The 24,162-nt window shown below is 36.9% G+C and overlaps 1 protein-coding gene across 2 annotated transcripts; it reads right to left on the bottom strand.

Annotated features, from left to right (window-relative positions):
* Nucleotides 1-181: 181 nt before the first annotated feature.
* LOC134538800 (mitochondrial import inner membrane translocase subunit Tim21) lies at nt 182-22,759 on the bottom strand. 2 transcript variants are annotated; one of them, XM_063380293.1, is made up of 4 exons: nt 22,262-22,759; nt 19,814-20,048; nt 13,218-13,317; nt 182-4,657 (listed from the first exon to the last, which is right to left on the bottom strand). In XM_063380293.1, exons 1-4 carry the CDS (start codon nt 22,467-22,469, stop codon nt 4,520-4,522), a joined length of 681 nt encoding a protein of 226 aa, XP_063236363.1. In that variant the 5' UTR covers nt 22,470-22,759; the 3' UTR covers nt 182-4,519. The 2 variants fall into 2 exon arrangements, with proteins under 2 accessions (XP_063236363.1, XP_063236364.1); XM_063380294.1 differs by lacking the exon at nt 13,218-13,317 and having other exon boundaries at nt 22,262-22,739.
* Between the last annotated feature and the right edge of the window lie 1,403 nt (nt 22,760-24,162).

The raw sequence follows: 24,162 nt of genomic DNA, 5'->3' as shown, positions 1-24,162 counted from the left end.
TGAGAGTGTGAATGTGTGTGTAGGTGTGTGTGTGTGAGAGAGAGAGAGAGAGAGAGAGAGAGAGAGAGAGTGTGTGTGTGTGTGTGTGTGTGTGTGTCTTTGGTTTTATCTGCATGCAGATCTATTAAGTAGGTACCAGGTTTATCTGTCAACTAAAATAGGAATAATATTACATTACTGATTTTTAATGTTACTAACTACAGGAAAAGCTTTTTATTTCATTAAAGAGTACAATATTCCACTGCTACTTATTTATGTAATCATCAGTCTTCACCATAATTTGTATAGAAAACAGTGTATAGTCAATAAATCTAAGTAAAAGTAGATCAGCAAAATTAACAGAACACAAAGTTAATATTTAATATGCTGGTTCTAAGTTATAAATGATTTGGGACATGAAACATGAATTACCCACAAATTTACATAATGGTACAATATGCATGCATTATATTTTTTTCACAAATAATTATTTTCAATGCACTGAATTCATTTTGGTAAAATACATTTAATAAATGGCAGTTTATTTAAAACAAAACCAACAAAATAAATTGTGCCGACATTTTATTTATGTACACCCTAGACAGTACATGTCCCAAAACATATTTGGTCAGATGTTTCAGCACACGAGTAAAGCAATTTTTAGTTTAATAAATTTCTTTAAATAAAAACTAATTTTCCCAGTACAAAAAATACAAGTTTGGTTACTAACAATCAGGTATATGTTTCCCAAAAATATAACTACACACTTATATTACAACTGCTATCACTTATTGCATCAAGTTCTGTTCATTCTTGAAAATACAAAGATATTTAATATTAAATAACAATAAATTGCATTACTAATCTCAGTCTTAAAATAAGATAGATGAAAACTTGAACAACCTCTCTCATTATATACTTTATTTGGGTAACATCCAAAGAAAAGAAAACTTTTACCAATATAGCTCACATTCATTTTTTTGCCAAAAGAAACCAGAAGTATGTACTTAAACATTTCTTTAAATTTTAATATTGATTTTTTTTCTTTAAATTTTAAAGCTTCAAACAAAAATATTTTGAAAAATAATTCTTTCAAAATGCAGGCCAAAACAAAATAACATGCTAATATTGAGTTTTAAAGTAAATCAACATGTTTTGCAAAAACCACAATCCACTCTCTGATATCAGTAAAAATTAAAATATAAAAATTAAAAGTCACAAAAAAAAATTTACAATTTCAAAAAGAAACATTTCATTTTAACATGACTGAACTACAGTACAAAATAAATTATAAGTACATTATAATTCAAAGATAATAATTAAAACTTTTAGGTACTAATAATATGGAAATCTAACAATAAAAACTATTACAAGTTATTAGTCAATCCACAAAGCCTTATATACCATTAAAACTATACACTATAGTTTTCGCCAGAACCCTTTAAAAAATAAGCACCTTGCTATGACAATCATATAACTGGATACATTTCCACAACCTGAAAATTTGATTATTTTCTTATTGTCAAACATGCATTTCACTACCATGTTTGTCTTCAGTCTCATGTTACTTTTTTTTTTTTTGAAGAGATATTAGCTTGGTTTCAGAATCTGTTTTCAAAATTTGGCTTGAAAAAAAACTTGGCTTTAATGAACAATTAAAAACTCCAACTTACTGGTGTTGAAATTTGATAAACCAGGATATACACCAACTTACAGGTGTTGAACTCAATAGCACTTTAAAACTGTAATAAATATAATTTTTTTAACTGAAATTAAATAAATCTGAAAGAAATTTAACTAAAAAAAAATGATGGAATTGGATTATCACATATGTTTACAAAATTATGTACCTCAACTTGGTGACAGCCATTTTTTTTTTAAGTTCATAAGACACTTGCTTATCAGCATATATAAGAAAAAAAACTGAAACAATAGAAATAACTACGTTTGGACATAAAACTAACCTTAAAACATGATGATGGAGCTAAATTAAATGTCATATTTTTTAGAATCAAAGAAGCCATCCAATTTGAATGGTTTTAAGAAATTCTCTACACATCACAATAATTAAAGAATTACCGTGTTTCATCGCATAATCATCGCAATGTTGAGAAATCGCAATTTTGAGAAAGATTGTGGCATAAACGTCGCATGATGTTTTTGATCTTGCTGTTAGATTCCAAGCGCTTTGTGTAGGTAGTTTTTCCATATAAAAGGATTATTTTAAAATTGAAATTTTATTCATTCGGTTATTACTGCTTACTTATTCAATTAACAGAAAAAAAAGTTGTCTGATATGTAAATATTCTTTTAAAGACTTTTCAAACATTTTAACTTTTATCTACCAACTTAGTCGTCATTGTGTATCGCTTATAGAAATGTAGCCATTGCTGGTTGGCATCATTCATGTTTAGTTATGTTGTTTCCTGTATAGAGCACGCACACGTAGTCAAATATAGATACCAATAGCTTGCCGACTGGGTGCAATGCGCACACGCTGTCCAGCGCCTAGTTAACTGCATTTGATAGCCCACAATCTTTCAAGGTGTGTATTACTACAATAGTTATACATTCATTCCAGCTTACATTCGAGTCACAGTTTTCATTTTTCGAATTAAAGTTGAACAAATGGTTATAATTTAAAATGTGTGCGTGCTTTTGAATATTCTACTTTTTAAATAAATGTACTTTCCATGAACAAGTTTGTTTTTATGAATAACTTTACCGAACAAACAATGCTTTTTTTCGCATAAAAATCGCACCCCTACTTTTCAAACTTGATTTTAGTAAAAAAAAATGTGTATAGATTATGCGATAAAACACTGTAACCCCTAGATTATTATGAATTTTATTTTATGAAATGAATGCAAAATATTTCACCAGTTATATACATGTATTAAAAGTTAACTGCAAACTGCCAAAAAATTACAAATATGATCATAATTTAAATGTGATAGCTAATCAACTGGTTCGGAGAGTCACAGAGTGAACATGAAAGTTGTCATGTAGTTTCCCGCCCGAGGCAGGGTCTGCATGGATGGAATGCCCTACCTGAGGGACAGACCTGTCGTAATGGCCAGCCTGGAGAGTGTGCGAAGTGAGACGGCTATGGGGCAGAGATGGAATGAAGTGGTGGGGAAAACAGGAGCACCCTGAGAAAACCCACAGGCGATTGCAACGTCCAACAAATTTCCCCACGTGCGAGAAATCCGAATTTTCTGACTGACAATAAGGCAAAGGCTGGCTTGCACAATCAAGCAAAGCAAACGTGAGCAAAAAACTTTGCAGACCAATCAAACAGATTACCGTATTTACTCGAATAATCGTCGCACCTATTGTTCGAGGTAATGAATTTGGTATTTAAGATTTTCCTCATAATCGCCGCACCCTTATTTATTGACGGCAACTGAGGCGCGAGGCGCGACGCGCGAATGCAACAGCCATAAACACAAAGGAACAGCCTGCTTTCATGTGGCGTGTGGCGCGATCGGAATAGCCGTAAACACAATGGAACAGCCTGCTTTCACGTGGCGTGTGGCGCTTATCATTGGTCCAATCTTGAGCGGCATGTCCTAATTGGCCGTGTGGGAGGAAGGAATGTGTGTGGAAGATAAGATGCTGTGATGCCATTGTTTTATCTCGTTTGCATTGGAGTGGAAAGTACCGGTAATTGCAGAGTTTGAGAAAGTTCATTTTGTAAAAATAAGGGTAAATACAATTTGTATACTGCCGCTTTCAAGTTTCGCGTAATCGTTTTTGCAGAAGCACGGAAATCAGTAATTGAAAAACTTGTTCGTGACTGGCGAAAACAACAGACAACTTGGATAACACATGACGACAGCGGCGACTAAGATGACGTTGACGTCCCAGCAAATGAATCTGATGCATCAGAATCTAGTTCAGACAATAAATAGATAAACTTGGTGAGTGTTGAGACTGAATGTGTTTTATAAATGTATTTTGTTTATTGATTTTATCACAATTTTGTGTTCATACTATATTTTTATTTTGCCAAACTTCTTGTAACCAAAAGTTGTTTTGTTTATTTTGCACGTATTGTAATTAAATATTACGTATAGGTACCATGTACCTAGATATTAACTTCTTTAATTTAGCATTTTAAAGCGATTTACTAAAAAATTTTACTTCAAATTTTTTTTTTTTTAATTTTTCCTCACATATTGGTCGCACCTCACTTTTTTTTTCATAAAATTTGGTAAAATTGCTGCGACGATTATGCGAGTAAATGTGGTAATACTTTATATTGCTTCAATTCATGCCTGTGCATGCAAGCCTATCTATTTTCTCATTTTCAAAATATTTCTTCTTAGAAGTAAGGAATTATAAACAAATTAAAGGCAGCTGAGGCTGAGTTTCGGAAAGCTTAATTCTGGTTTTATGCTTATTATTTTTGCTTCAATTGAAAAAAAAAATTTGTAATACAGAAATACTTCCATGAAAAACCATGCTTTCACATTTCAACCACACAAAATACACTTTCAAACAGTCAGGTAATGGTTCTCATTTAGAACAAGTTTTATTATAACGTATCAAATATTTTGCTGTTGTCTGCTGGACTTGGATGATCATATCTGTTGTCTTCTAAGACGATTATGTCCCTGGGATACTCTTCTAGTTGCACAAACAGGTACCTGTACTCAAATTTATTTTTTTCATTCTGCGAACAAAAAGACAGTACCCTAGTGTAATTGGATTTGGATGCGAAAAAATAAGTTATTTTTTGGAAAGAAAACTCTGTCAGAACTATTCACCAACCCAAAAGACTACATTGTGCTTCGCAGAAAAATAAATTGAATAACTGGCTGACAGTAAAAAATCATGATGAATGACAAAAGATTCAAATTGTTGGATGGAAAGGGTAGTCAAATTGAAACAACCCAAAACCAATAAAATATTCTAGGAATCAAGGCGATATCTGGGCGTATCTGAAGTATCAAATTATATGTACTTGTCCTGAAAGTGACATCATGAAAGCTGTCTGAACTACAAGTGAGGTATGCAGGTGTGCAAGGATTTGAGTCCTTGCTACTTTCAGATAAAGAAACATCACCATTTAGAAAAGCACTTTGTAGGTTATATTTGATTCAACATTTTAGTAATCAATACATAGACTTGTAAAATAATTTTCACTTTATAATTTTGCCAGGATTAACATGGTTATGAATAAATAATAATAAATATTTAACAAGTGTGTAGCAAAATTTTAAGAAATAAACAAACATATGATAACAGTAACTTACAAATAAAGGTAAAAACTTAGTATAGGTATTGCCAAAAAAACCACCTGTTTAAAATTAAGTGTAAAAATTTATGATTATCAAATTAGGATTTTTTTACGTATTAAATTTATTTATTAAAAAAATTTATGTTTAAAGCCTCTTTAGCTGGCTTATATTATTCAAAGAGACCATAAATTATACTTGTCCAAACTGCTCTACTTAACTACAAGAACAAGTGAAGGATGCTAGGTCACAAGTTCATACCTAAGTACATCAGCCCCTCGAAGTAACGCTCTAATTCGTTCCAGGAAAATAGAGCACTAATCAAAACAGCGCTAATCAAATACATTTTTGCCATAAGAGTGCATGTTAAGTTATTTATAATAATTGGTTCTCCAGCCAATGAAATCCGTTTGAATACTATTCCTTATATGTATGACATTTATTTCATTTAAATGTACGTATTTACATACTGTTAACACATTAAAATCAATTTAATAAAAATATAAATGTATAAATTGCATTTAAAGTTCTAATAACATAAAATAACTAAATTACTAATTTATGTAACATAGGATTAAGTATGTAGTACTTATTAGGTTTTGTAATTAGTTTATATTGAAATTGATTCTAAAAAAAAAGAGTAATGTAATACTACGGTATTATCAGACTAACTGAAACTGTTTATTATTGTTTTACGTTCGAGGTTAATACCGCTTCCCGGTACTTTCGGCAGTGTTTTGTTTTGTTCCACGCATGGCGGCGCGCGCATCTCGTGCTGTGTCGTCATGACAACTGCTAAAATAAATAATCGCGCGGCGTTCGGAACAGCTTTAACGAGCCTATGCTTGATTGATATTGACATTTCATTGGCTTCATTAAAAAGGACGCTAACGTGTCGCGGCCGTGATTGGCCCTTTTCAATTAACAATTTAATTTCGGCAAGAGAGAAGAAAAAGAGTGGAAAATGACGCCATTTAGTGCGTGTGGTAGTGTATTCCCTCTGGGAATATTTCGTTCGTGGCGATGCTAATTTCGGCGTTATTGATCTGGAAATTACGTCAAAATACTGGGCAATGTTAATTGACGCCCTGTAATTGAATGCAGAATAATCGCATTCAATTCACGTGAGCGACGAAGTATTTTACGAACGACATTAGGCATCTATAGTTAAGGTATGGTCTGCATCATCGCTATATATTAAAATTGGCGTAAATTTTACCGTCAACATACGCGAACTATAATTATATAAACTTTGGATTATTATAAAATTAGTAGAACATTGACTTTCGGCGATTAACAGCAAATTTACTCACATTGGCACAAACTATATGTACACAAGTCCAGAAGTCTTTTGGTTAGGCGTTTCATGCTCGAGCAAGCCGGAGCAAAACCCCAAAACTTTTACTCAGTGAACAATTTCAGGAAATTTATTTATTTTGTATTTTATTCAAGAGTCAGGTTATCTACGACATCCCATAGACTTTATTTAATATTTGTTTGTTTGGTTATTATTTCCATGACTCAAGGTTTCTCATTATGATTAAAACAATAAAATAAGTTTTTTTTGTGTTATTTTGTTTTTAATTATTGATGACCTCTGGCGCCCTTGTATTAAGTCCTGGAATAACGTTCTGAGTAATTAAAAATGGAAAATCTTAGTTTCATCACGTACACGTTTGTGTACAGAAGGGAATAAGATTAGAAACACATTTTTCTGGCGCACGAACTGTGGGGCCGATAGTGTGCATATTTGTATTGTGTTTTGTGTGGTAAATTAAAACAGTAAATATGGAAACTAGGGGAAGGAGTAGACGTGTCAGTCAGGACAGCTCCAGGGACAGCAGTGTGGAGTCTACACACTCTGTAGATGTGTCTGTTCCCACATCACCTAGCCAAGTACCTAACACAGATTTTGTTACCCCAGTAACACATGCTGGAGCGGCTAGAGTAGATGTGACACAACCCCAAGCTACCACCACACCACACACACCTTTGCCTTTATTGCCAGCTGCAATAAGTAATGAAACAAGTGCTAGCTTGCTCATCATGCTGCAAAGCATGTGGCAGGAGGTGAAAGCTAACCACCAACAACAGCAAGCTAGTTTTCAGGAACAAAGTGCCAGGAGTGCTAAGTTAGAGGAGAGTCTCCAGGGCACTAGTGATAGGTTGGAGGAGAATATTCGACAGCAATTAGACAAACAACAACAAGAACAGAATGCTAGGCTGGAGGAAGGTCTCAGGGACACTAAGGAGTCTATTAATAACACTCTTCAAAAGGAAATGAGTGAAGTTAAGAGTAGTGTGTCTGCTATTTCTGTACGGTTGGCAGAACACGAGAACTACACGGAGACACAGTTGCAGCTAATACAACAACAATGTAGCAGTACAACAACTAGGTTAGCAGCAGAGTTAACTACCCAGACTAGCCAGCTGAATGACAGGTTAAATCAATTAGCTGAGCAAGCTGCTCAGAACAGCTGTAGTCTGGAAAATATACAATCTACATGCCAGACCATGATTGAAAATGTAGTAATCAATCATACCACAGACATGAGGGAGCAGGTGGACACATTAGTAAAAAGGCAGACAGAGTTTTCGATGGACATAGAGCAGCAGGTAGGCAAGCTACAAGAGAAGGTATTGCAGTTGAGGGTAGACAATCTTACTCGAACCTCCAGTCACCATGTAGCATTGGCCCCAGCCCTGAACACCAATGCCAATGAAATCCTCAGTAGCTGTGATTCACCGCAGGTTGAGCAACCTGAGCTCCCAATCACACACTCCAACCCAGCTAACACACACACCACATTGGACCCAGTTGCAGTGATGCACCACCCGGCACGCCAATGGTCAGAGGCGATGCCTAGGTTCTCTGCTCATGAAGGAGAGAATCCAATGAGATTCCTTCGACGTTTCGAGGAATACGCTGACATGTTCAGGCTAAGTGATACTGAACGCCTGAAATGCATGGCAACTGCACTGAGAGACCATGCGTATTACTGGTGGGAGGTATTACAAAGTACCATCACTTCCTACCAAGAATTCAAAAGCCATTTCAAACAGCAGTTTTGGAATGTGAAAATACAGGGAACACTGAGGGCACGTCTGCATACCGAGCGGTATGATAGCAAGAAGAACAGAACTCTAGAGACACACTTGTCTCAAATGTTCGAGAGGACGCGCTACCTCGAACCAGAGATGGGTGATATTGAGTTCATGGCGATGGTGACCTCCCAGCTACCCATCAAGTACCAAGTACATTTGACAGGGCGCAGCTTCCACAATATCACAGAGTTCCGCGAACAGGTCCTCGCTTTCGACCGGCTGGAGCGGCTGTCCAGGAACAACAATAGCGAGGTGGAGAAAGACCTCAAGCCAGCACATCAGAAGGCAGCACCACTCTACACACCCTGGCAGCGTGGTAACGACGGCGGCAAGGCCAACGTCCACTGCACGTCATGGCAGCCTGCGAAACAGTACCGGACAGGGAAGTGGAAGACCAGGAGGGAATTCCAACCTCAACATCAAGGAAACCGCCAGCCGAAGAAACCCTACACCCACAACCAAAACCAGTGGTGGGGAAAGCATTACCGTCCTGAAGATCCAAATGGAAGGCCACCCAGGTGGGAGTACAGGAGTTACTCTAACCGTCAGCCGCCCAACAATATGCAACAGCATATGTTGCATCCCCCTGTAGCAGACACCGCTCCTGTGAATCAATCACCAGCGAGTTTCTCTACACTCAACCATCCTCCAACCACATCGTATCCCATGCAGCGAGGATATTTTGCTCGGCAGCAGCCGATTCCGCCCAACTGCACAGTCACGCAGCCTCAGCAGACTGCGAATCGCAGCTACTCTCAAGCTGTAATTGAGGAGCATCAAAATAATTATGCTCAGTAAGGTTGTAGGTATTACCACCAACCTTATACCCGGAAGAGACACACCTGGACATGACATGGAGGGGCTAACAACTCAGGAAGAAATAGAAGAACTAGTACGAGACAAGTTAACAAGAGAAGCCGACCTTAGGAAGAAGAGGAAGCCAGCATCTAGGATCAGTAAATTCACTGTAGGAGACTTAGTTCTACGCCGTACAGCACCAACTAGTAACAAGTGGGCTCATCTAGCGAAGAAACTATTTTTATTGTACTCAGGTCCCTACAAAGTAGTAGCTGTGGAGAAATGTAACTGCTACACTCTACAGGACCCTGATACAGGAAAAATTGTAGGAAATTACAATTTGAGTCAGCTTAGGCCTTACAAAACACCTTTGGTGAATTAGAACACCAAATATGTACCATTATTACTTGTGTTATGCTAAAAAAACCATTGTATTGTTTATGTTGCTAAGGAAATTTAATTATATATATCCTCATGAGTTGATAGAGGTAATCCAGGTGTATAGGTACCTCATTGCTTCGATATGGTAATTTATATTCGAAGAATTAGGGTGTTTGTCAGTTGATGATTTTATTCCAACTGATATTTGTGCTTGGAGCATATGTGTTGCCTGAGCGTTGGTTTGGTACATTGTCCTAGAGAGACATACCAAATATTATGTACTGTGTGTACAGTTACTGTGTTGAGACACAGTTATTATCACCCTATTAGTCGAGTTCGACCGTATTAGCAATGGATATACACGTGAGGTTTAAATAAAATTTGGCATAAGATGTGTACAAACATTATGTGACATATTACAATGTATAACAAATGCAACACACAACTAAATACTACATATAATTAATGGCCTAAAGATTAGTTGACTAATATCCTACTAAATGAACACACTTGTTGGTATGAGTACTTACAGTTTGATCCAGGCTACTGCCTTGCCCCTACCTATGCTTCTTCATCGTCTAGTAGTTAATAATGCACTTTAATTGGGTTCCCACAGGACACCCGAAACTATAAGTGGATATCAACTTCATCCACACTCTTATGAATAGGATGTAAAAACACTCCACTTTATATTGAGAAAAGAAGAAATGAAAGATAAAGAATTTTAAAGATTGTCTTTAATGAACAGCTTTAAAAACATAAACACTATACACTAGCACTCAATCAATAATATTTATCTTGAGGTTATTGTCATTATTTCATAGCTGAGAAGCAAATAATGTCTCTTCTTGTAAATAAGTGTAGCTATTGTATAACATGTGATGAAGGAAAATATTCACATATGATATGTGAGAAGCATATTAAATATGCTAATATGTTATTGAAAGCCCAATATTATTGACAAATCTCAATTAAGAAATTGAATGTAATTATTTACTAGGTGAAGATATTATGTTGATAACATCCATAAAATATATTTTATTTATTCATCACCTACAATAAAGGTAAACAATAACCTGTTGTTGTTATTGAAAAACACTATGCAATGTTATTGTTGCAAATACTGTTTATTTATGCATTACCTTATTATTTAACAGAGTTATTATGTGTTCAATTAATGTTTATATTTATTATTAAGTTGTTATGAATTATTAATTTTATGAGTTTGAGGAATCTCGAGTCATTTAATTTAAGAGAAGAAGAGGGGTTAGTGATAGCATGAGGCACGATCACAGGACGCTGTATATTCATATTGCGCAAGTGATAAGAACTGTTATAGGACGTGTGATTAACGTGTGTGTGTCTTCTGATTGCCGACGAACTGAACGAGTTTTGTTGCGGTCCCCTTCGACACCGTCTGCAGCAGTAGATGCAGCTGCAGCAGCAGCAGCAGCAGCAGTAATCCAAGGCACATGTAGAGTCATGTGTTGGACATTTGACTCAGCAGCTCGTACCAGTTGGTACGACCCCAGCGAACACGCCGCAGACCCGGTGGGTCTGCATCAGCACGACACCACAGCATCCATCGTGATGTCATTGGTGACATCAGGTGATGCGATCATCGATGAACAGCACACTGGTCCAGCAGTCTTCACGACGTCGATCGCCTACAACAGTGTATTGTTGGCTGAACCGCCATCCCAGCACTGTGGTTTACACCGCAGTAGACCTCTCTGCTCAGCTGTCACTTACCATGTATGGAGATTGGTGAGCCTTCTTCTACATCCTTGCTTCGCCTGATCAGGTAACTGATATTCCACAACATGTAGACAGATCATGTTTACAAACAACAGTGCGACTGTCCAGCCTACGAAGAGTAGTGTCGTTTGGCAAGAGAATAACGTTTTTCAACTTTCATCGCAATGTTGCCAACTTGTGAAGTAACCAGTTCCAGTTATTTGTTTTACGATCTAAATTGAATTTAACTTTTTGGACAGTGAAATATAAATTTATATCGGGAGCGGCACTGTAATACTACGGTATTATCAGACTAACTGAAACTGTTTATTATTGTTTTACGTTCGAGGTTAATACCGCTTCCCGGTACTTTCGGCAGTGTTTTGTTTTGTTCCACGCATGGCGGCGCGCGCATCTCGTGCTGTGTCGTCATGACAACTGCTAAAATAAATAATCGCGCGGCGTTCGGAACAGCTTTAACGAGCCTATGCTTGATTGATATTGACATTTCATTGGCTTCATTAAAAAGGACGCTAACGTGTCGCGGCCGTGATTGGCCCTTTTCAATTAACAATTTAATTTCGGCAAGAGAGAAGAAAAAGAGTGGAAAATGACGCCATTTAGTGCGTGTGGTAGTGTATTCCCTCTGGGAATATTTCGTTCGTGGCGATGCTAATTTCGGCGTTATTGATCTGGAAATTACGTCAAAATACTGGGCAATGTTAATTGACGCCCTGTAATTGAATGCAGAATAATCGCATTCAATTCACGTGAGCGACGAAGTATTTTACGAACGACATTAAGCATCTATAGTTAAGGTATGGTCTGCATCATCGCTATATATTAAAATTGGCGTAAATTTTACCGTCAACATACGCGAACTATAATTATATAAACTTTGGATTATTATAAAATTAGTAGAACATTGACTTTCGGCGATTAGCAGCAAATTTACTCACATTGGCACAAACTATATGTACACAAGTCCAGAAGTCTTTTGGTTAGGCGTTTCATGCTCGAGCAAGCCGGAGCAAAACCCCAAAACTTTTACTCAGTGAACAATTTCAGGAAATTTATTTATTTTGTATTTTATTCAAGATTCAGGTTATCTATGACATCCCATAGACTTTATTTAATATTTGTTTGTTTGGTTATTATTTCCATGACTCAAGGTTTCTCATTATGATTAAAACAATAAAATAAGTTTTTTTTGTGTTATTTTGTTTTTAATTATTGATGACCTCTGGCGCCCTTGTATTAAGTCCTGGAATAACGTTCTGAGTAATTAAAAATGGAAAATCTTAGTTTCATCACGTACACGTTTGTGTACAGTAACTTCCTTAACGCACGACTAGGAGTCAGCGCAGCCTGTCATGCAAGATGTGAACTAGCCTCGAAAGCTTCCGGCATATCCCACTAGAGCTGCTACTGAATTGCAAGACAGCGTAGTATGTATAAACATTAGCTAAACACGCACTTAGGCGTCGGAAAATGTATTTACGAAATATTATTTACTGTGCAATTTTAATTAGGCTTTAATAATATGCGATGGAAGCAAATAACTATTAAATAAAAAGGTAATATCTTTTTTTGATTCGTCATAATGTTTATGTTACACAAGTGACGTCTTATTTTTAATTTGTTGCATTTTGTTTGTTACATTGAGCACGTATGAAAATAAAATAAATTATGTGGACGAGAAAGAGCGCTACTTTGAATATATGACCGCGCTACTTCAAAACAGCGCTAATCGAACAGTGTTACTTCAAGGGGCTGGTGTACTTGATACAGCTTCTGATACAGCTTAAAGTTTCAAATTAAATTTTCCATGCATTTTTTTTTTAGATTATCAGAGAATTTTGTCTCCATCTGTTAGTAATTTATCCATATAAAACAAATTCCAATGCAAATATTTTTAAAGAACATAAGTTGAGTGGATTAATGAAATTTACTATCAACGAAACAGAATCTTACCTCTCTCATTTCTAAATGTACAGTGCCTTTTCTTCTACTGCCTTGAATGTAAAACTTCATCCTGAGATAGTTGATTCCATCCCGCTCATAAAACAAATGGCTGAAAAAGAAATTGAATTCAGTTATTTTTTATTTTGTTAACACAATTGTGCCATTTCAGTGCTACTTTCAGGCACAAATGCACTATTGAATTATGTTACGAAATTTTTAAATTTTTTTAAATTTTATCTTCTATATGATGTCCCACGCTTTATTCCTCATTGAGTTTTGTTCAGTCAAGTGTACCGACAGGTTAGTTTGTTTAGCAGTCTAGTGCTCCCAATGCCGTTTCCAGAGATTAAGGCTGAAGTTTGCTGGCGACATGCTGGGCCAGCAATCGTCTCGTCTGGACCCTGCTAGGCGTCACGCGTCGAGCTGTTCACCCTAGATGGTAGCGTGACTATAAAAGCTGTTTTCTGCTCCCAAAGATGCTAACTTGTCTTTTTGGAGTTGTGCTTAAGTTAGCTGTCCCTCTCACAAAACGGTGTTCCGTTCATCAGCCCAACAACACACATCATCGTGTCGGACCAGCCTGTTTCCAGGCCGGGTCAGTCACCGGTCGTACCCCCCCCCCCTTTTTTTTTCTTCTGGTCCACGGAGGTCATAACCCATCAGCCGCGCCAATGCCCGGGATGAAGGCCACAGCCACTCGCGCCCCAGATGGCCGCCGTCCTGCATCCTCACGACATCTCGCGGGAGTTTCGCCAACTACCGGGCATTCTCCCTCGCCTCTCCGCCAGAGGACAGCATAGTCCCATCCTATCCAAGCCAGGCCTTAAGGATCGACTTGCATTTTAGGGCTTCTAGTTCCGTGCGCACTCGCCAGGACGCGCTAGAGTGCGGCTACTCCAATCGGAACCTTTCGGGTTCCCTTCGGGTTTTCCGAAGCCCCTCCCCTGGGCAGGCGACCAAAGGCAGTTTTAATTAGGCGAGCCGGCGCCATTTTTGATGATTCGGCGGGCAGCACGCGGTAAGGGCGGATCTCTCTTCGCAGCCCGAGACAACACGCTTCTGAAAAGTCGTGAACGGCTTTCTCTAAAGCATGTAGTCGGTTATCGACAAGGCCATGTGCCTTAGCACTAAAATTTAATTTTTTTTAGCGGCCCGAAATAGTTTTTTGTCTTAACTTAATATTCTTCATGGCTACCGCGAACTTCCGCGTCGCGCATCACCTGGCCATCACCAGGGACCGACCTGATCTACTCCACCCCGCAGCTTAGGTAAGTTGTTTCGTCGTCCCACACAAACTTTTCCTTTTGCTTTTCACCTGGGCTTAACTTCGCCCAACATCAGCCGCCTGTTAACCAACCTAATTTGATGGGAATACTGGTTACAGACGGGGCTCAAGAATTAGGACGAGAAATTCCGCTCCAAATTCAACTCCCGAATGCGCAGTTCATGAGTTAGTTCACTGAAATTCGTCACCTCATGCAATCGGAGAATTTCTCAAGAGTTCCTGCTTTCAATGTCTTTTCCCCTGAGTGGAAAAACCACAAAATAATTTATAATTCTAAACAAACAGTTTCAGGACACCTTTTTATTTATTTAACGAGTAAATGTAATTTTTTATAATTTTTTTATGAAGAGCCTGCACACTCAATATTCAATGGCCTGTAAAGTTAAGAGACCAAATGACCTAAGATTCAGTCAAGTATAAAAATTGTTACTTATGTATAATATTTCGCCCCAAGGCCTCCCCATTTTTTTTTTGTTTAACAAAATTTAATGTATTAAGTATAGCAAATAAGGTCAACAATTTTCTTGGTATTTTGTTTCGGCTGTAATGCCATGGGTCATCTTCAGTTGGATAACGTTTGTAAAGACAAAAACAACAGCAACAAAATCACTAAGTAAGATTTAGTAAATGCCTATATAAACCAAACCAGATCTTATTATTTTCTTAACCTGTGATCACGATCCACATAACCTTCCCAAGTTTTAAGGAGGTTTATCATAAATTTTGTTGTGCATGCGCTGTGCCCCTATGGGTAATGTGTATAGTACTGTTTTCTGCCTGGCGCTTCCACGGCCAATCTATATTTGTTCTTTAGACGAAATGTCACTTTGACCACAGCCACACGTTACACAATAAAACACTTAAAATTACGCATTGTGTCGTATAGTATTTTTTATTTATTACAACTAAAATGTACTTTCGCAACATACTCATGACACAAGACACTCATTGTTCACACATTTTCTACATAACATTTCCTAGCTCTTTCCATATCACAGATTTGATAATTAAGTTTTGGTATTCAATGGAAAGAAATGTCTGCAAAGACTTGGTGAATCAATTTCAGGAGCACCAATAGGAAAAGCTATTTCATTCGGCACATACAAAACACAGCTGTGCTAGATTATTTTTTTTTTTGCTACATTACTGAATGTCAACATAGTTTTAACAAGAAAACCAACGAGAAGTTAAGAAATAATTCAGTAAGTTAATGTCCATGCATAGCAAATAACATGTTGAAATACTGATTATGATAGTTAACTGGTTTCTTGGAGACAAGTTGTATGATATATTACTGAAACATTTACTTAATTGAAAAAAAAATCAATACCTTAGATCAGTGATGGCCAACTTCGTTGACTTCAGGGGCCACATAGCACTTCAAAGTACACTCAAGGACCAAACCACGCACTGACATAATTTTTTTATAATTTTACAGAATTCTAAAAAAACATATGTTTTGTATGTTCTGTTTACTTTTACTTATGAACTCTATTACAATTGACTAAATAGAGAAAAATAATTGAAAGAATTTCTTAAAAAACAGACACATTTTTATAAATACACTTATCATTTTTTTTCTAGTACTTAGTGAGAGCACTGTGGCTTTTGAACACTGTTCACCGACGACTTAAAATCCACATCTATTTTTGATGTTGCCACACGAAGCAAATGTGATAACACGTCATCGGAAAGTCTATTCCTACTCTTTGATTTTATGTGCTTCAATGCTGAAAAAGCTGCTTCGCAAATGCAAGTACTTGAGAAAATTGAACACAGTTTCAGGGCTCTATTCCTTATCAAAGGATAACGTTCATGCAAAAGTAGTTTCCAAAACTCTACTCCAGTTGCTGTGGACATTTTAACAGAGGGATCACACTGGAGTTCACAGTGTTCTAGCTGCAATTCTCTTGGCTGACACTGAATGTTACACTTCAAAGCATTGTTGAATAGTTCCATGCTAGGACGGAATGTTTCAAAATCTTGAAATCTCCTTTAGAATTCTGAAGCCAGTTGGTTAATATTTTCCACGAACTGCACGAAAGTAACCATTTCTTCACCTGAGAGCTTCTTACAGTTTGGAAAGTGGAAGAGGTTATTTTGTTCCAGTGTAGACTTAAATACTTGAAGTTTTTTTTCGAAATCCATCAACGAAACCCATCATCTCGAAAAGAGTCTGATTTTTTCCCTGCAACTGCAAATTCAAAATATCCAGATGTTGGGTGATATCTGTGAGAAAAGCTAAATTTTTCAAGAAATCAACACTCTTCAGTACTTCCTGGAGATCTGTTGAGTGTGGAACATTGTCACTCAAAAAGGAATGTATTTCATTCCGCAGTTCAAAAAATCTGACTAGGCACTTTCCTCGACTAAGCCATCTAACTTCCGTGTGTAATAAAAAATCACCATAAGCACAATCCAATAAAAATGACAGAAATTTTCTGTGAGTTAAAGAATGGTTCCCCCCTCTCATCAAATTGGTGATCTTGGCAACAGTAGCCATTGTGCCTGACACACTTACTGATTTGACACACAATGCCTCCTGATGTATAATGCAATGCAGAGTGGGCAGGGTAGCTTGTTTTTGTTTTAAAAGTCCAACAAAGCCACATGATGTTCCAACCATTGCTTTAGCACTGTCTGTGACAACTGAAGATAGTTTCTCATAACCTCCATGTTCCTCAACTGCATTGTTAACTTTCTTAAAAATATCTACACCTTTAGTTGAGTTATGCAAAGAACATACTTTTAATAGTTCTTCAGTAATACTGAAATCTTTTTGGATGGCTCTCAAAAAAATTAACAATTGACTAGTGTCTGTAACATCTGTGCTTAATCAAGAGCTAACGAAAAATATGAACAGTCAGAAATAGAACCTTTCAGGTTTGTCAGTATTTGATTGCTAATATCTTCAACTCTCCTAATAACAGTTTGTTTTGACAGAGATACAGAATTAAACTCTTTTGCCACCTTACCTTCATTAAATGATTCTGCCATTCTTACTGCACAGTTTTTGATGAATTCCCCATCACTAAGTGGTTTTTTCGCTTTCGCTAGCTCGTAGCTAACAACGTACGAGGCTAAAAGACATGCTTCTTGGTTTCTTGACAGACTGGTGAATACACTCTTTTGCTGAGAAATTTGTTTTTTCAGTTGTTCAACAAGATGTTTTCTTGATTCGCCTGAACAATTTTCATATTTGTGTTAATGATTTGATAAAAAGTCCCGTTTGAGATTGTATTATTTTAATACAGCTAGCACTTGAAGGCAAAACTAAACACTGAGGTTTCATGTCCTTATTAAGTATAAACAAATATTTGTGTTCCCATTCTTCTTTGAAAACACGATTTTCACGGTCTACTTTCCTAAATTTGGAAAACATTTAAAACTAACTACAACATTAAATAACTAGTGAAACGTAAACCTGAACAAGTACATAATCTGTGTGCCGCGAGTTACAGTGCTATTCTTTTGCCATATGAGTCATGGTGCTGCGCTCTCTCGACATTCGAAATAAATACGTAAGGTCGCTGGCTCAGCCGGTAAACCGCTACGCTTCTTTGTCACGCAATATGTCAACCTCTCATATTTACTCGGCAGCTGTGTTCAATAAAAATATTAATTTGGTTGGAGCTATGACATTTGTATAGTTTGTAATGAAATGTAAGCCAATGCAAAGCAAAATGAGTGTAGCGACGACTGTGTATTTGCCAGTATTTTAAATTAAAATTTTCCAGCTATTGTACAGCCACTGCATAAGTGTGTTTTCGTCTCGACAGATAGTTTTTGCGGGCCACATAAAACGTTACCACGGGCCAGATCTGGCCCGCGGGCCGCCAGTTGGCCATCACTGCCTTAGATCATAGAATGTCATGTACTTAAACATATCACATCACCATACCAAACATGGACACAACATTCGTGCCAAACACTAAGTGAGCGGCCAGTGTTATCCAAGTCGATTATCAGCAATCTATTTCAAGAAAGTTAAATTTTGTTGTTCAATTCTAATTTATTTTACAAAATATATGCCTTCCAAACGTAAAGATATTACAGAAGGGCATATTATGAATTGTTGTCTCAAAAAAGAAAACTGAATGATGGTTAAGTTTTAGCAAAATGTGTGTGTCTGATCTGTTTTCAATGACTTCTAAATAAATATTTATTTGAATTTTTTAAAAGCTAGATATCTCCTGAATAAAAAAATACCATACAAGAGCAAATATGACCTTTAATTCTGAATAAAGGAAAAAATATATATATACACAAGAAATTGTATCTTGTTTCAAGCATTTAAACCAAAGATAATTTTCAGGGGCTCATTACTATAAATTAAAAGTTTTACTAATAAAACATAAAGTAATTTTTTGACATGTAATAGGTCATCTGATTAAATTTTTTACAACAGATGGAAATATTTTCTCTCTCATAATTGAGGAGGTTGCTGCAATAAGGGCCTAGGATACCATGGGCCCTTTTTGAGGGAGGATACAAAAATGAATTCTACATATCTGAATCTCTATGGTCACCAAATATTATCCACAAATTTCAATTTGTTGTGTTGGTGTGAAAATTTTTATGTGATGATGTTATGAGCCCTTTTTGAAGAGAACCATTTTAATTGTTTAAAGTTTTCAGATAAATAGATTTCCTACTAATTTTATGTGTTTGCGTAAATTAATGGTTGTATTTTAAAATAAGTGAAAGTATGTTAAGTGAATGATGAACTATTCTGGATTTAGTGAAGGAAAAAGAAAAGGAGCTAAACATAAGTGTGTTGACCACCAAGAAAACTTTGCACCTTGATATCTTAGAACATTGTTTTTGGAGCATGGGTCCTATTGCAGCAACCTCCTCAACTGTGGAAACGTCTCTGCGGTCGCATTGCGGCAGTGAGTGATTCACTTTACGAGTCACCATAAAAAAGACTGCTCCCCAGACGACGCAGCAGTGGCAGATCCAAGGGGGGGCACCAGGGGCAAGTGCCACTCCCCCCCCCCCGCCCGGAAAAACCTGTTATCTTCTACATTAATATTGCCGACAAAAATGATTGTTTCTGAAACCAATAAAGTACTTTCATATGATTAATTAATTTCTTTTAGAATCATAAAATCTGGTGGTTGGATGTTATGTGTAGTGTGAGTAGATCAAATACAAATTTAGTAATTTCAAGACATTTTTTCTCTGGCTATTCTGAAATCCTAGAGTAGCCCCTCCGAGGTGAACAACTGGATCGCAGCCAGTCGCGCGTGGCTCGTCAGGTGAGTGAGTCCCGGGCCTTGAGTGCTGACGTATGCTCGGGGCGACCACCACACGTTACCTGACGTGTCTTCTCCGGCCTCTGCGCGTCTCCTCTCCGAAGCCCCGGAGCGGCTCGCCCAGGGCGTCTATGATGCGGGGGTCGTGGGAGCACCGCTTCAGCGCGCCTCCGTACACGCTGCTGGGGCTCTTGCTCGAGAACAGCTCGTTGAACACGGCGTAGAACAGCACGCCGGTCAGCCCGAACCCGGCCAGGAAGATGCCCCAGTAGGACGCAGTCTTTGTCGTCTCTTTCACTGGAAAGCACATGGAGAAAAATTGATGATATGTTTAAAAATGTAAACCATTTTCCACAGGGCAAATATTGGTATAAAACTACTTCACAGCCCGTAGGGTCGGTTGACATTACACAAAGTATACATCAATCAGGAGTAAGGCGTTCAATGGGTAAGAAAAAGAGAGATGAATGGTATAAACTGTAATAATAAATTAAGTAGAAAGCCAGACAACTTAAAGACTTTTTGCAGGTTTTTTTGACGTGACGTCTAATATATCGATGAACGCCGTCTGCACGCACGAAAAAGTGTCCCGTTATGCACATTGTTCCGTTACGCTGTTCCATTACGCACATTGTTCTGTTATGCCGTGTCTCGTTACGCTCATTGTACGCTTGCACCGCATCTATCTCTCTTCCACTCGATTGGCCTAGGCGTCCGAGGAGAAGAAAGACAGCGGCAGCACACAACTTACATATACACGTGAACTGTTTCGTCGACTGTTTATAAAGTGAAGTGAAAAGTTAATGTGGTTTTCATTGCTTATTACAACATCAATTTCGGCAATAAAGGTTAATTATTCTTGCATTTAAAAATCTGATTACTAGTATAATTTAAAGTAGCCTATTTATTCTTTTATTATTAAAATAAAAATCATTCAAGTTTATTCATAAAAGTATGCAATCATTTCATCAATGTTTTGACATCACGTTAAACTATCGTCCATAAACCGACTTTACAGACGTTACAATTATGAGCTTCCTGTGAGAACACAGCCAACACTAAGCACTTTAATGAAGGCGGATTTATGTATCATATTTTAGATACCAAAATAACATGTTTGCATTATAGCACACTTGCATATACTTGTTCACTGGCTTACTTGCTCACTCGCATAGGAACTACTACTACACTCCGATACTTGCACACATTCTTATACAATCATGTACCTGTAAAATTGTATACTTGCACATCTGTAGGCCTACACGAGTTTCATATATTTGTATACCCTACAAATTTCCTATCTCTGTATCGGTATATTTGTACTTCTAATAAGTGTGGCGGCTACACACCCAGTTTTTTTCTATATATACATATTTCCATCTTTAATCAGAACAGCATTTGGTATTTCTGAAAGAAAGCCACTCTCCTGGGAAGAAAAAAAAATTATTTAATATACCACAATGTTTTTTTATACATAGTAAGCACTGACAAGTTTTCCATTCATTCTCTAAGGGAGAAACGATAAATATCCAGGATCGTTCGCCATACTAAATTGAAACAGCAAGCATCATGTATTACAGGATACAGGGATTGACTTGGATAAGTAATATGGAACATTTAACTGGACGTGGTGATACTTTAAGTAGTTTACCATGAATTTACCATTTTAATGAGTGGTTAAGTATGATTACATATTACAAATACTTTACTGTTATATTGTGAGAATGGACGGTTAGGTTAGCTACAAATATCCTTTATAACAATGTACACTGTTGGTTATGTTAGTACACTGTTGGTTATGTCACTTCAGCAATTTTTGTTATGTTTTAAAATAGTTGGTTAGGTTAGCTATATTAAAAAATACTGTAAAATTGTTTCAACAAATGGTTAATAATTACCAATATAAAATGTAGAAAACATAACCAAATTTTTTTACTATTTTATAGTATTTTCAATGTAGCTAACCAAATATTTACACAATTTAAAATTCTATCTAATTTATGCTACCTAACCTAACCAATGGTACACAAGCTTTTATAGTCTTTTAAATATAACCTAACTAACCCAATCAATCACCCACACTAATATTAAGCATTTTTAATGTAACTAACTTAAACATTCTCATGAATTATAAGCTATTTTTAAGTAGGTAAGTTACCTAACCTGATAAAAAAACAACTCTTTAAATTGGTTAGTTACTGGTAAACTACTTTCAGTACCACAACACCCTTAGATAATGATTAGAAAATGTGTCAGAAAGTAACAAAACCGAATTTTGGATACTTTATTTTAATTTTTATAGAAAAGTGGCTCTCCTTTAGTCACTTGGCATGTGCATTTTCACACTGGAGGTAGGAAAAATGCTTATAAACAACGGCTCTGAGGAATTACCGCTTTCTCTGCCGACTTTCTTATCTAATATTATTACGCTTAACTATGCCACATAGCAAAACTCAATTCACTTTTCAATATCGCATTGTAGACCAAACCCACATTGTGCCATTCCTTACCTTGTTCCAGCGTAGTTGCAGTACCAACTTCCGAACGAGACTTGACTTTAGAGAGCGATTTTTCATTATTTTTATCACTACCGAAAGATCTTGAAGGAGAATATAACCAACCCGATAAAGCCCTTGATGCTCGTAAGGAGCATCTTGATATTGGCCCACACCTACAACTTAAAAATGTTATACGAACAAACGGCAAAAACAGAGTCATAGTGTTAAAAAAATAAAATTAGACTGTAATAGCAATGTACTTAGAACTCGAAATCTTTACTTAAACATCAGCCAAGAATTAATGTACATTACATGAAGTAAATAACTGGCAACATAACCATTATTTTAATATCTACCTAATGAAAATCGTTAAAATGTTAAATCAGCAAAATATAATTGCATAATAACCACATATCGCTGAAAGGATAACACACTAATAATAGATAACCAACCAAATCATACTAAAAAAAAACAAATACTGTTTACAAAACATCAGGAAATTGCAGACGGCCAACATTAACAGCACAAATTCCCGTTTGAATATCTGCACAAGATCGCCAACAAAACCCAGGAAAGTAAAAAAAATATATACCACAATTCGGGCCGTATTACAAGACACAAAAATAAGAGCTTAGGTAATTGAAAAATGCAATACTTTTACCAAAACCATATTCCAAGTACACGATAGGACACTGCCAGTCCCTTATTTTTAGGGCACTGATTTTTGGTGTCCTATCTGTTGCCGATTTCATCCATAACTGACTCTGTGTGTGTGTGTGTGTGTGTGTGTGTGTGTGTGTGTGTGTGTGTGTGTGTGTGTGTGTGTGTGTGTGTGTGTGTGTGTGTGTGTGATGTGTGTGTGTGTGTGTGTGTGTGTGTGTGTGTGTGTGTGTGTGTGTGTGTGTGATGTGTGTGTGATGTGTGTGTGATGTGTGTGTGTGTGTGTGTGTATATATATATATTTCCTTTTTAATGAACTTTAACGAAACTTTTACGATTACAATTTCCCCCCACCCCCCTAAAATCTTTAAAAAAAAAACAGCAAATATAAATACGGCCAAAAATTCATCGTTTATTTTTTATAGCCAAAATTAAATATTTTATTTCACATAATAATTCCATAGTTTTAAGAAATAAGCTAAAATTACGATGGATTCCACGAAGTACAACTGTTTATAGCCTCGCACAAGTCCTCGTTTATTAAAATGGCTGCCGATCTGATACCTTACAGGGGTTTAGTTAGGACACGTTTTGGAATATGACCCGAGAGTTAGGGTACGGCAGTTGCCCAACAAGGCAGTGCATATTCGCTACCTTACTCAAACGTCTTGGAATACCTCCCTTCGTTGCTAATTTAAATTAGAATAGGTAAAATGATTAGCTTATATGATCTGTACATCAAATAAAGAAAAGCATGAACAAAGTGTACGTGGTATGAAAAGGGTACGAAATTCTACAAAGGGTATCACTCGCACGTGATATAATGCACAAGTAGAATAATTTAATTTTTTAAAAATTAAATAATGACATTCAATCGAAGTTATACTTAACAGAAATGTGACATGTTTGCTGTTGCCAACACCCGGCATCTGTGGAAGGCCCGGGAAGTACCTACGGGCGCTACGGGCGTCATGGTGTTGCTGTTGTCCGGGGTGGCACCAGGCTAGTGAGACACTAGGCCGTTGATGGTGGGTCGTGGGTACTCTGCCCCCGCGTGCCCCTCCAGGTACACGGCTTGAAGTCTACCCTGAAATCTAGGGGCATAGCCAGGGGGGTTTCAGGAGTTCTAACCCTCCCACCCTTAGGAGCCAATCTTAAATAACTTCTTATTCATCACTCAAACAAATATCATATTAAAATTATTAAAATTTTTACTATTGCAATATTTAAATTTAAGTACCGAAAACAGCTAA

Source organism: Bacillus rossius, chromosome 14 (genome assembly GCF_032445375.1).
Source record: "Bacillus rossius redtenbacheri isolate Brsri chromosome 14, Brsri_v3, whole genome shotgun sequence".
Classification (NCBI taxonomy): Eukaryota; Metazoa; Arthropoda; class Insecta; order Phasmatodea; family Bacillidae; genus Bacillus; species Bacillus rossius.
This window is presented reverse-complemented; position numbering and strand designations above follow the sequence as displayed.

Coding starts and splice junctions, on each gene's coding strand:
- LOC134538800 (XM_063380293.1), bottom strand. CDS start 22,469: ATGACTCTGTTTTTGCCGTTTGTTCGTATAACATTTTTAAGTTGTAGG. Junction 20,049..22,261: donor TGCAACTACGCTGGAACAAG/GTAAGGAATGGC, acceptor TGTGCTTTCCAG/TGAAAGAGACGACAAAGACT. Junction 4,658..13,217: donor TACATTTAGAAATGAGAGAG/GTAAGATTCTGT, acceptor TTTTGTTCGCAG/AATGAAAAAAATAAATTTGA.